The sequence below is a fragment of the Colobus angolensis genome, unplaced genomic scaffold (genome assembly GCF_000951035.1).
Source record: "Colobus angolensis palliatus isolate OR3802 unplaced genomic scaffold, Cang.pa_1.0 Scaffold32, whole genome shotgun sequence".
NCBI classification, from domain to species: domain Eukaryota; kingdom Metazoa; phylum Chordata; class Mammalia; order Primates; family Cercopithecidae; genus Colobus; species Colobus angolensis.
In genome coordinates this window covers 12,404,157-12,421,589 of record NW_012116488.1, presented here as the reverse complement: position 1 = coordinate 12,421,589, position 17,433 = coordinate 12,404,157, and the positions used below count along the sequence as shown (strand labels likewise).

At 39.6% G+C, this 17,433-nt stretch overlaps 1 protein-coding gene across 2 annotated transcripts in view; it reads left to right on the top strand.

Moving 5' to 3' along the window:
- UNC79 (unc-79 homolog (C. elegans)) overlaps positions 1-17,433 on the top strand; it is a 357,370-nt gene that overhangs the window by 293,196 nt on the left and 46,741 nt on the right. For both annotated transcript variants that reach the window (XM_011951565.1, XM_011951564.1), the window contains 5 exons: positions 2,291-2,329; positions 9,822-9,934; positions 10,020-10,105; positions 11,237-11,410; positions 15,185-15,253. In XM_011951565.1, coding sequence (XP_011806955.1) covers positions 2,291-2,329; positions 9,822-9,934; positions 10,020-10,105; positions 11,237-11,410; positions 15,185-15,253 — 481 coding nt within the window. The remainder of the gene's footprint in view (positions 1-2,290; positions 2,330-9,821; positions 9,935-10,019; positions 10,106-11,236; positions 11,411-15,184; positions 15,254-17,433) is intronic.

Genomic DNA, 17,433 nt, shown 5'->3' with positions numbered 1-17,433 from the left:
AAAGGATATATTTCATGGATATGAAGAAAGCTCAAATTCAATAACAAACTGTAGTCCTAGCATGCACAACTTATAAGAGAGGGTTGAATTAAATTCCACATGAACGTATTAACATTTCCAATCTGTGCTAACAGTGCCAGGTGCTTTAGGCTGCAGGTGTTAGACAGAGCTCTTGTCCTCAGGTACTTTGGGCTTAGTTGCTGTGACCGTTACTGTGGACTCATTGACTAGTCATACAAGATAGGGTGTGATTAAATGCTGTAATGAGTGGAATGAGAGACAGCTAAGTGCTAGAGAAGATTAGCATAGAAAACATTTCTTAAAGAAACTTTATAAGGAGGGGGTAGGACAAGAACTGGATTCTGCAAATTCTTGGCATTTGAGGAAAGGAAAGAGAATGCATCTTCATGGAGCTAAAATTTAATCCTTTTTTAAAAATGAAAAAATGCTGACTTCAAGTTGAAGACAAACAGGAAAGCATTATAAATTCCTCAACCCCAAAAGAGTATGGCTTCCTTATCCTCCCTCCCTCCAGTTTTTTTGGTAGTGTCTTTAGGAGTCATATAGACAGAGACTGTATAAAGGTAAGCGTGACCATTACATCTCGAGACTTCAAAATAGCCCATGTGCCAAGTAAGGGATGGATATGGGGATATGGAGAGATAAGAAAAGATGAATTACTTCATTAAGTTTGACCTAGTCATAGTAATTGCAGAATAAATGTTGTGTCAGCTATCAGCAATACTTGGGGAGTTGAGAGTTTTTATTAATACCAGGTCACAATTTCTACTGTCAATACTTCTTAGTTTCAGAACGGATAGAATTATTGTTCCGATCTGCTATCATCTCTTTGAAACAGATGATCTAAGTTGTCATAGCTACATAGAGGGTTTTGTTTCAGTTTTTTTGTTTGTTTGTTTGTTTTAACATAAGTGAGAACAATATGTGTTCAAACATCGCCAACTGTTAGGATGGAAACACATGAGCTTTGAAGAAAAGCAAGGGGAAACCAGTAACAGATACATTTTTACATATTTACATACACATATATTTAAATCTCTATCTCCTTTGGGTAGACTAGCAAGAGACAGGGAGTACATTTAGTGCAAGCTGCCACAATTCTTAGCAACCTAAGCCTAATCACCAAAGCTACCAAGAAAACAGATTCAACTGTCAGCTAATTCAGGGCTTCCTGGCATGTCTCACTTCATCACAAAGAACAGATGAGGTCATGTGGTTTTACAAACACGTTGTTTATTTGTGCTAATTATGACCACAGGGACCATTCCCAGCAATTCCAAGAGTTTGTAAGATCAGCATAACCCTTTCGTGGATCACCCAAGCTTTTCCATATGATCTCATACTTTGCTCTCTGCTTGGGTCCCTCTTAAATGATCCCTTTCTGTAGGTACAGCCTTTAAAATCTCATTTGCTGTACCATTAATTACTGTTTACTTGCCAATGTTTATCTATTTGTTGTAGTGTCATTAGCATGAGAGGGTCTGTAAACAACACAACTGGGAATGGTGTCTGGTGTTAGTGGTTGCTGAACCCCCATTCCTCTCTAAGTGGGGTCTGGCTCAGCTCACTCTTAACTTGTAGTCCTAATCAAGTAAATAAATTTGCAACATTCTCCTTATCTGTTTCTTCAGTATCTTACTGATCTAGACATGTTCTTCTAAACCCATCAGTGTAGTCCATTCTCTTTCTATATGATAACATATAGAATATTTCCACACATACAGAACCGTATAATTATACTTTTCTGGAAATTACATGCTCCATATCGTTTACTTAACCAATACGTTTCTCTTCTCAATGTAACATTTCCTTTCTCTTCATTTCAACTCAACAGCTGACAAATATTCCTCTTATCTATTTTACTATCTTATGGAGGCTTTTACTGTTTGTGGTTTGTTTATAGTTAGGTTTCTGAGGTTATATACAAAGAAATGAATTTTGAGTTGAGTTAATATGGAGAGGGGCTGGGTCACATGTTGTTGTGATAACTGTTTGGCCTGGCTGCAGGCACCATTTTGTAGAAAACCAACTTTAACTGCAAGTGTTTCTGTGAAAATGTCTAACTTGACGTAGCAGGTCTCAAGGACTAGGTCAAGTTTAACTCTAGAGACTTACCACTGAGTGGGCCCTCTGTCTGTCAAGGGAATTGTCAACATTATACATGTCTCCCCATCTAAACTGGAAACACAACAGGTCCTCCCACAATATTAATGCATTTCATCATGGAAACCTAAGATATTTGTGTGACTCTCTTTACTTTATTTCCTAGATTGGCATCCAGTACTACCTTTTCTAATCAAGCAGAAAGGTAAGGTCCTAACGTGAACCCAGATCTCACTTTCTTTTCTCCTCTGTGCATGTTCATCCTGTTTCTAAAACAGCAGTGTAGGGCTGGGTGCAATGGCTCGCATCTGTAATCCCAGCACTTTGGGAGGCCAGGGTGGAGGATCAGTCGAGCCCAGGAGTTCAAGACCAGCCTGGGCAACATAGCAAGACCCTGTCTCAATAAAAAATAAAAATAAAAAAAGAAAAAAGAAAAAAAGAAATAAAAAAAAATACCAGCTTGTGCACCACGAAAGGAATATTGTTAGGCTCCAGTTGTAGCTCTAGAGAGCACTAGTTATTCATTCTCTGTTCATGCCTTCATTCATTCATTCATTCACTCACTCACTCATTTTAGCCAACAAATACTTTTAAGCCCCCCCTGTGCTAGACACTTAGGTCTTCACTGGGGGCAAAGCTGACATGATTTCTGCCCTCATGGGGCTTATAGTCTATCCATGAAACCAATGTGAATAAAATATTTGCACAAATTTATAATTGTAAACTGTGCTAAGTGCTATGAAGAAAAAGTACAGAGAGACTTATATAACAGTAATTCATTCAACAAGTATTTATAGAATGACTACTAGTTATTGAGGTTATAGTAACTATAACAAAACATCAAATCCTGGCCCTCAGGGAACTTACATTCTAGTTGAGGAGGGAGAAAATAAACAAATTAACCAACAGGAAAACTGACTGTGTAATTTAATATCATTTAGTGCTAAATGCTACAAAAATGAATCAAGCAAGTCTGGGAGATAGAGAGTTCCCGGAGCTGGTATTTTAGATATAATGGTCAAGGACAGCCTTTTTGAGGAGGTAATATTTGAACAAAACCTGAATAAAGTGAGAGAGTGATCCATGCAGTAATTTATAGACATAACATTCCAGGCAGAGGGAGTGGTAAATACGAAGTCTCTAAGTCAGGAAAATGCCTCATATATTTGGAGAACAGACTAATGTGGCTGGAGCAGGTTGAGTATGAAAAAGAGTGGGAGGAGATGAGAGGGAAGACGCAGTGGGAGCCAGGCCAAGTAGAGCCCTGCAGGTCATTTTAAGGATGCAGCAGGGAGCCATTGGAGTGAGGAGCGATGTGCTTTAACCTGCTGTTTTAGTCTACTTTCACACTGCTGATAATGACATACCTGAGACTGGATACTTTATAAAAGAAAGAGGTTTAATTGACTCACAGTTCCACATGGCTGGGGAGGCCTCACAATCATGGTGGGAGACGAAGGAAGAGCAAAGGGACATCTTACATGGCAGCCAGCAAAGAGAGAGCTTGTGCGGGGGAACTCCCATTTATAAAACCATCAGATCTTGTGAGACTTATTCAGTACCACAAGAACAGTATGGGGAAAACCACTCCTATGATTCAGTTATCTCCCACTGGGCTCCTCCCACAACATGTGGGAAGTATGGGAGCTACAATTCAAGATGAGATTTGGGTGGTGACACAGGCAACCATATCACCTGCTTTGAAGGATCACTGCCTAGTTACTAATCAAGGGGCATGAAGTTTTAGTCAAGCCAGATGAATGAGCTCTGAAGATCTGCTGTACAGCGTTGCATCCACAGTCAACAGTAATGTATTGTACACAAACATTTTTTAAGAGGATAATTCTCATGTTAAGTGATCTTATACAATAAAATAAATCTTTTTAAGGAAAAAAATTTTAAGGATCCCTCTGGCTTCTCTGTTGAAAATAGGTTATGGTGAGGGGTAAAAATGGAAGCAGGGAACCACTTTGGAGACCATGTTAGTGGTGCAGATGAGAGGTTAGTGGTTTGGTCTAAAGTGGTGAGAGGCAGTCACATTAAGGATATATTTAGGAAATATTTTGAAAGTAGAACCAACAGAATTTGCTGATGGATTGGATGTTGGGTGTGAGAGAAAGAGAAGAGGCAAGAATGACTCTCAAGTTTTGGTCTAAACAACTGGGTGAGCGGGTGTGGCATTTGTTGAGATGAGCAAACCTGGATGAGAGCTGATGGTGTGAGTGGGTGTAACAGGTGGTCCCAGTCTGGTCTTGGTAGTGGTAGAGAAGGGGAGAAAGAGGGCAGAGCTCCCTCAGGAAGTGATGTTTAAATCAAGATCTGAAAAAATGAGTTTAACCTAATTATGCACATAGTTATGGAAAGAGCATGGTAAAAAACGGTGTGTAGGAGGAACTATGAAAAAGCCAGTATAACCACAGCACAGAGATGCAAACACTTGCTGAGTTTGACTTACCAGATTGTGCATGATTTATAAACCACATTAAATATTTTGGGCTTCCTTGTAGCAGCAGTGGGAAGCCAGCGGAGGATTTGTAAGCAACAAGGTGTGTGTATGCATGCGTGTGTGTGTGTGTGTGTGAGCGTGCACGTGTGTGTGTGTAGCATGTAGAAAGGCTACTTTGACTGCAGTGGGGAGAAAGAACCAGAAGAGGGCAGGAATGGATGCTATGTGTGACTTTGGGCACATTGATCTCTCTGCCTTAGTTTCCTCATCTGTAAAAGAGAGATACTAATATATGCCTTCTTGTGCCTCAGGGGTATTTTCTGTGGACCCAAATGATAGAGTGTATGTGAGAGCATAAGTGTAGCAGGTCCTACAAACATAAGATGATATTATTGTTGACATTGCATTTCTATAAGTCCTACAAACATAAGATGATATTATTGTTGACATTGCATTTCTATAACTTATGGCTTTAGGGATGTTTGCTTTTCTTTCTAATGCTCTATTCAATGAATGACTTTTTTAAAAACTTTTTTTCTTAACTTTTTTAATGAAAGATTTTAAACGTACTGCAAAGTTGAAAGAATTATACAGTGAACACTCATATACCTGTCACCTAGATTTTAAAACAAATATTTTATTTTCTTTATCACACATCCAACCATCTATCTATCCATCAATTCATTTTTTGTGCATGTATTTCAGAGTAAATTTCAGGTATTAGAATGTAGTTTCCCCTACATACTTCAGCAAAGTTAGCATTAACTCAAGTTCAATTTTTGTATACAGTTGTTTCTTTTTTCCTCCAGCTTTATTGAGGTATAATTGAGAAATAAAAATTATATATATTTAAGATATAAATGTGATCTTTTGATAGATGTGTACATTGTGAAATGATTACCACAATCAAGCTAATTAACATATTTATCACCTCACGTAGTTATCTTTTTATTTTTTGGTGAGAACATTTGAAATCTGCTCTCTCAGCAAATTTCAAGTATACAATATATTGTTGTTAACTATACTCATCATATTGTACATTGACCATGGTTGTTTCTTTTGTAAAATTTACATACAAGGAAATACACAAATCTTAAGTGTTTATTCCTTGAGTTTTGTCAAATGCATATGACTGTGTAACGCAAACCCCTGTTAATGGGATTACTATTGTTCCCAGAAAGTTCTCTCATGCACGTTTCCAGCTAACCTCTACCCCCATAGGGGCAAACACTGTTGTGATATTTTTCTACTTGGGTTGATTTTGCCCATTCTAGACTTCATGTCAGTAGAATCCTACTGTATGTGCTCTTTTGTGTCCAACTTCTTTTACTCAGCATGATGTTTTTGAGATTTATCCATATTGATGCTTTTTTTATCAGGAGTTTCTTTTTCAAGGCTGAATTGTATCCCATAATTTGCTTTTTAATTTTCTTATTGCAGTACTTCTAGGTTGTTTCAGTTTGGGGCTATAAAATATAGAGCTATTGTGAACATTCTTATAAAAGCCCATTTTAAAACAAGTGTTTTTATTTCTCCTGGGTAAAATACCTAGGGATGATATTGTTTGATTACAGGATAGGTATATGTTTAATTTTATCAGAAACTACTGGAACTTCTCTTGAAGTGGTTATGCCATTTTATATTACCATCATCAGTGTATTCTGGTCATTTCATATTCTTGCCCAACTTTGGCATTGTTGGCCTTTTTAATTTTAGTCATTCTGGTAGATGTGTAATGGGTATTTCATTATAGTTTTAACTTGCATTTCTCTATGACATTTTGTCAAGTGCTCATTGACCCATTGTGTATATTCTTTTGAGAAGTGTCTGGTCAAATCTTTTGAATATTTTAATTGGGTTGTTGTCTTTTTATTGCTGAGTTGTGAGACTTTATACATCCTGAATACTGGTCCTTTGTTAAGTATGTTTTGAGAATATTTTCACCCAGTCTGGGGCATGCCTATTTCTTTTCTTAGTGGTATCTTTTGCTGATAAGTTTTTAATTTAGATGATTTCTAATGCATTAAAACAAAACATTACAATTATTGCTTCTTGTTATCTGTTTAAGAAACCTTTGTCTACTTCCAAGTCATGCAGATATTCTCTAATGTTTTCTTCTAAAAGCTTTATGGTTTTCATATGTATATTTGGCATTTATAAAACCCATCTCAAGGCCAGGCGCGGTAGCTCACGCCTGAAATCACAGCACTTTGGTAGGCCAAGGTGGGCAGATCACGCTGGCTAACACATTGAAACCCCATCTCCACTAAAAATACAAATAATTAGCTGGGTGTGGTGGCAGGTGCCTGTAGTCCCAGCAACTCAGGAGGCTGAGGCAGGAGAATGACTTGAACCTGGGAGACAGAGGTTGCAGTGAGCCAAGATTGTGCCACTGCACTCTAGCCTGGGCGACAGAGTGAGACTCCATCTCAAAAAAAAAAAAAAAAGAAAAGAAAAGAAAAAAACTTCTCAAATTTATTTTTATGTATGGTATGATATGAGGCAGCAGTAGGAGTTCATTTTTATCCATGTGGATAATCAGTTTTTCAACACAGTTAAAAAAGATATTCTCTTTTCTTATTGGATCACTGTGGTGCCTGTTAAGCTTAGAAACCATAGAAGAGTGGATCTATTTCTGGGCTCTCTATTCTGTTCCACTTATCTATATATTAATTCTTTTTTTTTTTTTTTTTTTTTGAGACGGAGTCTCGCTCTGTCGCCCAGGCTGGAGTGCAGTGGCCGGATCTCAGCTCACTGCAAGCTCCGCCTCCCGGGTTTACGCCATTCTTCTGCCTCAGCCTCCCAAGTAGCTGGGACTACAGGCGCCCGCCACCTCGCCCGGCTAGTTTTTTGTATTTTTTAGTAGAGACGGGGTTTCACCGTGTTAGCCAGGATGGTCTCGATCTCCTGACCTCGTGATCCGCCCGTCTCGGCCTCCCAAAGTGCTGGGATTACAGGCTTGAGCCACCGCGCCCAGCTATATTAATTCTTAAGCTTGCACCACACTGTCTTGATTATAGTAGCTTCATAGTAAGTAGTAAGTCTTAAATTCAGGTACCATGAGTCCTCCAAATTTAGTTATCTTTTTCAAGATTGGTTTGGATCTCTAGATTCTTTACATTTTCATAAAGATTTTGGAATAAGCTTGTCATTTTTATCAAAAAAGCCTCCTGGGGTTGTATTCAAAGAACAAATCAATTTGGAGATAACTGACAGCATGAAAATATTGAATCTTCCAATCCATGAATATGGTATGTATCTCAGTTTCATGAGATCTTTAATTTCTCTCAGCAGTGTTTTTTAGTTTTCAGTGTAGAGGTCTTGCCAATTTTGTTAATTTATTTTCAAGAATTTTGTGTTTTTTGTACTAATGTAAATGGAATTTTAAAAAATTTCGACTTTTTGCTGCTGATATCTAAATAACAATTGATACTTGCATATTCACATTGTATTCTAGCTAAACTCACTTATTAGTTCTAGTAGTTGCTTTGTAGATTTCTTAGGATTTGATTTTGTATAGAAAAATAATCTATAAATAGCAAGAGTTTTACTACTTCCTTTCTGATCTTTATGCCTTTTGTTTCTTTTTGTTGCCTTATTGCAATGGCTAGGACTGCCGATGCAATCATAGAGATGAGAGAGTGGGCACCCTTGTCCTGTTTCCTCTCTTACAAGGGAAGTATTCAATATTTACTATTAATCATAGTAGCTATAGGTTTTTTATAGATGCCCTTTAGCAAATTGAGGTTTTTCCAGTTTGAGGGTTTTTGTTGTTGTTGCTGTTGCTGTTGTTGAGACAGGGTCTTGCTCTATCACCCAGGTTGGAGTTCTGTGGCACCATCTTGGCAGTCTCAACCTCCCTGACTCAAGTGATCCTCCCACCTAAGCCTCCTGAGTAGGTGGGACTACAGGTGTGTGCCACCACACCCAGCTAGTTTTTTGTATTTTTTTGTAGAAATGAAGGAGTTTTGCCCTGTTTCCCAGGCTGGTCTCCAACTCTTAGGCTCATGCATGCTTGGCCTCCAAAGTGCTGGGATTATAGGCAATAGCCACTGCGCCTGGCGTAGTCTGAGTTTTTGTCATGATGTGTGTTGACTTTTGTGAGATGTATTTTCTGCATCTATTGAGATAAAAGTTTTTTGTCCTTTATTTCTTAATATATTGAATTGTACTGACTGATTTTGAGTATTAAACTATTATTACACTCTTGGGATAAACCCTACTTGGTCATGACCCTACTTGGTCTTTTAATCTATAGCTGAATTCAATGGCCGTGATGACTATGGATCTGTCTGTCCTCTTCCCATTTCTTTTCTGTTTCCTTCTTTTTTAAAATTTATTTTGATAGTGGCTTTATCGATTTTAGTTTTAGGGCTATGCTGGCTGCATCAAACAAATTGGAAAGGGTTCTCTCCTTCTCTATTTTCTGAAGTTATTGTAAGTTCAGTATTATTTTTTCCTAAAGAATATTTTTGACCTAAAACTTTGAACCAACATTTCAGGGTAGATGTGGCATAATGAGGTAATAATTGGCATAATTAGGTAAGCAGTACTCTTTATTTATGTTCTTTGATTTTTTCTTTCTTCCTTCTGATAACTTATCCCCTAACTACTTCAAGAAGCATCCCTTCTGGTACCTTGGTCTAAGGGGCACGGCCTCATAAATTTGGCCCTACTTTTGATGTACAGAGGTGCACATGAAGGGTGAAGGGCAAACTGCACCTGTCAAAGTCCAGCCTTTTTACAAGTGTCAGCCCGGATGCCCAAAGAAAACTTCCCAGATCTCCTAATGAGAATGAACATCTCCCTCACTGCGCATATATATATATGTATGTATGTATCTATATATATGAATTTTTTTTCCTCAGAGCAACTCTCTCTTAGCCAGTGACACTTTCCTGGGAGGATTTTCTTGGTAATCCTCATCCAGAGCTCTAGTCTTAACTGTCATTCTGTGAGCATGTGACCTTTGTATGTGACCTCTTCTCTCAGGACCTCATAACCTTCCTGAGTCCATTGTGAGACCTGGAATACGTGTGAGACTACGCTGGCATTTCATGGTTTTCCCTTTCTAAAAACTTCTTGTTAACAGGGATTAGGTTTGAGTAGAATATTTCATTTCACTGATGAACGTGACAGTGAGCTATCCCATAGGAGGCATGGTGTGCAAATGACTGAACTCTAAGTAAATACCTGAACACATGCTCACTGGCCCATGACTTCGTGTTTTTTCTCCCCTGTTCAACTCCAGCATGATGGTTCCTGGCAATGCGGCGGGGGTGGCCAAGCAGTTCCTGCGCTGCATCTTCCATCAGTTGGCCCCCAACGGCATCTTCCCGCAGCTGTTCCAAAGCACCATCAAAGGTAATTCATCCACTGAGAATCCAGACACCACAAATTTGCCTCATCCCAGACACCCAAACACTAAATCTGATTGTTGACTTTCCAGATGGGACTTTTTTACGGACCTTAGCCTCGTCTCTGATGGACTTCAACGAGCTGAGCTCCATCGCAGCTCTCAGTCAGCTCCTAGAGGTGGGTTTCCTTTAGTAACACCCTAAGGCCCAGCCAAAACTCTAAGCCCCAGCACAACTGTGGGTGTTTCTTTGAGTCACACCATAGGGTACTGCTGAGGAAGGATTTCAGTGTTATTTACTTTAAAAATGAAATCTGAAAGTTTTAAATTAAAAATTTATATTAAATTGAAAGCTAAGGACTGAGTGCAGTGACTCATGCCTATAAGCCCAGCACTTTGGGAGGCTGAGGCAGGAGGATTGTTCGAGGCCAGGAGTTCAAGACCAGCCTGTGCAACATAGCAAGACCCCCATCTCTACAAAATAAAAATAAAAAAGAAATAACCGACGTGGTGGCACATGCCTGCAGTCCCAGCTACTCAGGAGATGGAGGGGGAAGGATCACTTGAACTCAGGAGTTGGGGGCTGCAGTGAGCTGTGATGGCTACACTATGCTCCAAGTTGGGCAACAGAGCGAGACCCCCAACTCAAAAGAAAAATAATAGAAAATGCTAAAATTTAAATAATTTACATTTTAAAAATTAACATAATTTAAATTTTAAAGTTAATTAAGAAATAGAATTGCATAGAAAAGTGTCAGTTGGACATTGCTGCTTTGCGTGGATTTACTCTTCATTGAAAACTTCTCCATACCCTCAGCTAAGTCATGACCTTGCCTCCACAGAACAACCTGGTTTTCCAAGGGCAGAGTGGTGGGTGGGTGGATCAAGAGACTTCGGTTCAAGTCTCAGCGCCGCTGCAGGTCAGCTCTCGGGGTTTGCTTGCGGGAGCTGCTCACTGCTAGAAAAAAAGCTACAGCTCCTGTAATTCTACACTCAGTCTTTGTGCTGGGGATTATTTCCAGTGAGCATCATTCATTGTTTTCTTAGCATTGAACCACACCAGTTGTAGACCCTTGGAAGCTGTTTCCTATTTCTTGCTCACATTTCACCTCTCACCAATTTTCCCCCTTAAGTTGTCTGAATGATTTTTCTCGGTATCCCTTCAGTCTATCACAGGGATTGGCGTATGTAGTAGGCACTGAACACGTTTATAGCCTGAGGATGTGACTTTTAAACTGACCTTCACCAAATAGCGCTATGCATTCCCGTGCTCTTTCAGCAGTTGATTGCCTATGCTTTTGTGTTTTTAGGGTCTAAATAACAAAAAGAATTTACCAGCAGGGGGTGCTATGATACGCTGTTTGGAAAACATTGCAACCTTCATGGAAGCTTTGCCTATGGATTCTCCTAGTAGCCTGTGGACCACAATCAGCAACCAGTTTCAGACATTTTTTGCCAAGCTGCCTTGTGTTTTACCTCTGAAGGTAAGCTGAGCCGAAGATTTCATTGTCAATTAATTTCTTACCATTTTTAGACCATTTGTTTACAAGCAGCAGTCTTGGGTGATTTAATGTATGGCAAAGGACAATGAGGAAACTCCGTCAGCCACGGAGTGAGGAGGCTTATTTGGGTTGTTCTGTCTTCTCTTAGAGAATGACAGGAATGTGGAGCGAGCATTTTGCTCACTGATTATGAATATGCATGTTTCCAGTTGATTTGGGAAAAAAAAAAAACAACAACCAGGAAGACATGAATAGATTGTGTTTATCTGGCAATTTTTCTCCGGTAGATATTAAATAAGTAAATAAATAGTGTTGTCCAAAAGCAGCCCAGACTTACAACATAAAGTTTCCATTTTAGAGAATGATCCAAAGGGAAATGATTGCTGTGTTTGTGAATGACGATATTTCTGCTTGACTGTTACACCCTACACCATACCATCTCCCAAGAATATACACACAATTACCTACCTGGAAATCTGGTGGCCCAAGGATCATTGACAACTTGAGCTCAGTAAATGCAAATAAGAAGCCAATACTGTTAAAACTAGAAGAAATCTATAAAGATCATCCTTTCCAATGCCCCTGTTTTCTAAATGAATTCTGCAAATTCAGAGAGGTGGTGTAGCTTCTGGAAACAATACAGTGGTGACAATGTGAGGATTAGAACTGAGGTTTTCTGACTTACAGTCCAGTGCTCATTTCACTAACAGACTCTTCTTGCCTTTCTACAGCAGAGGGGAGTTGAAGACATTCATGTCTCTAGAGTAGGGGGCAGGGTGGTGGCTGGCAGTGGCGTTGCTGGCTTTGAACCTGACCTGCTCCATGAGGTTTTTTGTGCTTTCTCTATGCAGATTACAGAAGCATTTAACTGGCAACAAAATGAATCAGGCAGGGCATAGTGGCTCATGCCTGTAATCCCAACACTTGGAGAGGCAGAGATAGGAGGACTGCTTGAACCCAGGAGTTTGAGACCAGTCTGGGGAACATGGCAAGACCTCGTCTCTATGAAAGATTAAAAAAAAAAACATAGGCTAGGCAATATAGTGCGACTCTGTCTCTTAAAAAAAATTAGCTGGGCATGGTGGCATGCACCTATAGTCCCAGCTACTTGGGAGGCTGAAGTGGGCTCATTGTTTGAGCCCAGGAGGTTGAGGCTGCAGTGAGCCATAATTGCACCACTGCACTCTAGCCTGGATGACAGAGAGAGACTGTGTGTCAAAAATAAATAAACAAATAGAAAATATTTTAAAAATTAGCCAGGCATGATGGCATGTACCTGTTGTCCCAGCTACTTGGGAGGCTGAGGTGGGAAGATTGCTTGAGGCCGGGAAGTTGAGGTTGTAATGAGCCATATTTGTGCCACGGCACTCCAGCCTGGGCAACAGAGTGAGATCTTGTCTCAAAAATATAAAATAAAATAAAAATAAAGTGCATTTCCCGTAGACAGAAAAACAAAAGGATCAGGTTACGTATTAGTAGCTCCACTTCTGAAATGAGTATTATGTATACATAAGATACTTGACAAAGATCAGCCACCTGTGATAATACATTTTTCCAAATAGGGAGATACTACTAATAGGTCTGCAAGGGATAATGCAGGGACCCTTAGCTCAGCATGTGCTGCTGTGAGTTTGGAGTTACCGTGAGAAGCAGGAGTACAGAGGAGGGATCTTTACCACCTCTTACATTCTATGATCCTTGTTTGCCCACAGATCTGGAGCAGCTGAATAAATCCAAGCCAGAAGGGTTAGTACTTTGAAACTGTGTATGTGTATAGCTACTGTACATCAACACACAGGAAATTGAGTGCACAAATTTTAAGCACATGGAGCCTCCTAGGACCCGAGAACCAATCAGGGCTTCACTGCTAAAGAGCCACACATGCTCAGAGAAGGGATGGGGTGAGGTATGGCAATTTTTTTTTTTTTTTTTTTTTTGAGACAGAGTCTCGCTCTGTCACCTAGGCTGGATTGCAGTGGTACAATCTCGGCTCACTGCAAGGTCTGCCTCCCAGGTTCATGCCGTTCTCCTGCCTCAGCCTCCCAAGTAGCTGGGACTACAGGCGCCTGCCACCACGCCTGGCTACTTCTTTTGTATTTTTAGTAGAGACGGAGTTTCACCATATTAGCCAGGATGGTCTCCATCTCCTGACCTCATGATCCGCCCTCCTTGGCCTCCCAAAGTGCTGAGATTACAGGCGTGAGCTACCACGCCCGGCTGAGGTATGGCAAATTTAAATGCCTGTGTGCCGATGTGACTGTCAGAAGATTTAACTTGAGCACAGAAGAGTGGCAAGTGTTGCCAGCTGTAAACAAGTGGCATGCCTAATTCATGACAATCAGCCTGCCCATAGGGACCCTGCCTACAGGGTTAATGAGGGAGAAAAGATAATAAGGAGAATTGAGGCCCTTAGGAACTGGAATGTGCCAGTCCTTCGACGAGGTCAGCGGCTACTCATGCCTGCCAGTTGTTGTTCTGTGGGAGCGCAGGCCTCAGGTTGTCTGTCTTCCCTTTTATTCCCAAGATGACATTTTCTGGTTTTTAAATCACTATGGGGGCCTGATGAGCAGCCAGTTTTCAGCCTCTGGTTTAAAGTAATGTAAATGTCACATCAACTCCGATGAGTGTCGAGCAGATTAAATAGAACCAGAGGTTCCCTTCGAAGGCACTTGTGAAATACTTTCACAATCTGTGTAAGAATTTCCCCAACTGGGGCAGATCTGGGCACTGCCCCTGATCATCTTCTGCCTTTGTTTTTAATCTCTGGGGAAAATAATAAACCACTGAAACCTTCTATAGTTTGTTATCATCAGTTTATAGAAGCAGATCTCAAACGTCAGTGTGCATCAGTGTCCCTGAAGGACTTGCTAAAACACAACTTACTGGGCCTGATTTGGGAGTTTCTGATTCAGTAGGGGTGGGGCTTGAGGATTTGCATTCTGGCACATTTCTAGCTGCTGGTTCCAGGATTCCACTTGGAAAACTCCTGGCTTGTTTTGTACTGTCTTGACGAAGTTAATGTATGTACACAGCTGCAGAAATTTAACTATAGCCTGCATTGTGATCTGTTTACCATATCATTGTTTATTCTTGCTGTAACGTTTCCCCCCATCCTAGTAAACTTAATTTAAAAAGTACATTTTGATGTGGAATCTTGTCAATATAGAACTTGAATGGATAGGTAAGGTATGATTTTCTCTTATAGAAGATTTACTGCATTTTCTCAGGTTTTTATCTTGTCTCTTCATAGCAGAGAAAGGGCAGATGAAACTGGTTCTTAGGTGGATTCATGGTTTTTTAAAATAGATCTAAGTAGGTTCCCCCCCCCCAAAATGGCCTTTCACATATTGGTGTATCTCTTTAGAGTTAGATACATTTAATATCTACCCAACAAATTTCTGTTCATTGTCCATCCATCCATTCATCCATCCATCCATCCATTCATCCATCCATCCTTCCACCCATCTCTCTATTCACCTATCTCATTAATTTTTAGGGCTATATCTTTGAAAAATAGTTTAGGAGTTGTGTTTAGTTATTTAATTGTTTAGCATTGTATAATTGTTTAATTAAAATTGTTTTAACCTGAGAATGATTTTTCTTTCAAAAAGGATATTATGGCATGGGAAATTGTAGAGAGGCAGTTATATTTCAGATTTTTCCTTCTGCTAAAATAAATGTTTTCAGGACATATTTGAAGCAAAAGGTATATTAAGGTGGAAACTGATTTTTACTTTTTTCAATATTTATTCACAGTGTTCTTTAGATTCCAGTTTGAGAATTATGATTTGCCTCTTGAAGATCCCTTCTACCAATGCTACAAGGGTATGTATGTTTCAGAAAAACATAACCAATTGGTTAGTCAGTTATTTTTTAACCTTATGAGATAAGCTTGTAGCAATACTGAAGACACAGTTATTGCACACCAAATGCTTCCCTTTCAGCCTCCTTCTCTCTCTTCACACTAGGTCAGTGCCTTGTATAAAGAGCTCCATCTAATACATCACAATGTCATGGTTTATAATTGGTCCTGCTAGCCCTGTGCCATGGCCACCAATCCATCCCCCATACTACTAACTAGGCGATCCTTCTAAACAGGATCTTATTTTGTTGGTTCCTTGCTTTAAAATATCTGATAACTTCTCATTTCTTTCAGGATGATGTCCAGATTCCTTAATGTGGTATCTAAGATGTTATTTCATGACTCTCCAGCCTACCTTTCCAATTTAATCTTTGGCTCCATGTCTCTTTCATCCATTCCTCCTGTGCACTTTCAGAATCAGCATTATCATCATCATCATCGAAACAACAAACACTGTTTGTTATCATATGGCAGACATTGTGCTTAATGCTTCAGATATATAATCTTATTTAATTTCATATTTCCTTGCCTTTGCTTAGGCCATTTCCTTTGCCTGAAATGCTTTATGCCCTTGTTGGTGTGATAAACTCCTTCTCATTCTTCAAGGTCCCATTTAATGAAAATACATGTTCATATTATCTGTAGCAGCTTTCTCCTGTATCAGCTCCCACAGTATTTGATAGAGCTCTCTATAGTAGCACTTACATTGCCCTGAAGTGGTCCCAATGAGACCACAAGCTTCAAGAAGTTCTGCACCATGTCTCATTCACCTTTTTATTCCAAGCTATATTTTCTGGCTGCATTTGATGCCATGGTACAATAGTTTAATTACTATTTAATATACCAACAATGTATGTATTCTGCAACTATTTAAGTTGACTGTGTTTTCATAGACTCATGGTTTATGCTAGAAAGTTACAAAGAGATCATTGGGTTCAATCCGCTCATTTACAGATGAGGAAACAGGTTCAGAGAGATGAAGTGTCTTGGCCAGGATCACATGGCTGGTTAGTAGAAGATTTGAGACTTGAACATAGGTCCTTTGGGTCCGTATTGCCCCATCACTGTGCTACTCTTCTAGATATAAGAGCAAGTTTCCTTATAGGCTTGAATTCAGGCTTCTCTTTTTGACCAATAAGGACACATTATGTGCAACATGAGACATTCCCATTCCATTCATCTATCATCAATGTTTCAAGACAATAGTATATATATACACACACACACACACACACACATCTATATATATATATTTTTTTGAGACGGAGTCTCGCAGTGTCACCCATGCTGGAGTGCAGTGATGCCAGCTTGGCTCACTGCAGCCTCTGGCTCCCAGGTTCAGGCAATTCTCCCTGCCTCAGCCTTCCAAGTAGCTGGGACTACAGGCATGTGCCACTATGCCTGGGTAATTTTTGTATTTTTAGTAGAGATGGGGTTTCATCATATTGGCCAGGCTGGTCTCGAACTCCTGACCTCAAGTGATCCACCCACCTCGGCCTCCCAAAGTGCTGGGATTACAGGCATGAGCCACTGCACCCAAGGCAACAGCATTTATATGGAGCAAAGAATAATGAATCATTAGTACTATTTCTGTGAGTTTCTTTAAGATTTTCTATATGGAAAGCACCACATGGATTTCTGTGGGGAATACAAATAAGTAAAAAACAGAATTCCTATCTTTAGGGTCAACTAACACAGAGTGCATTCATTTTCGTATCAATAAGAAAGAAGAACCTCAAATATGCTTATATCATTTGATTTAGTCATTTTTTTCTGGGAATCTGTGCAAGGAAGAAAATGCAAATGCTAATTTCATGTAAAATATTTTTATTGGAGTGTTATTTATAGTAAAATGTGACTTTGTGACCATTAAAATTGGTGATTATGAAGAATTAAATGGCACTGGGAATTTCTGATGTTATATTAAGTTAATAAAAAACAAAATACAAGCCATCCCATTACTGGGGATATACCCAAAGGATTATAAGTAATGCTGCTATAAAGACACAGGCACACGTGTGTTTATTGTGGCACTATTCACAATAGGAAAGACTTGGAATGAACCCAAATGTCCATCAGTGACAGACTGGATTAAGAAAATGTGGCACATATACACCATGGAATACTATGCAGCCATAGAAAA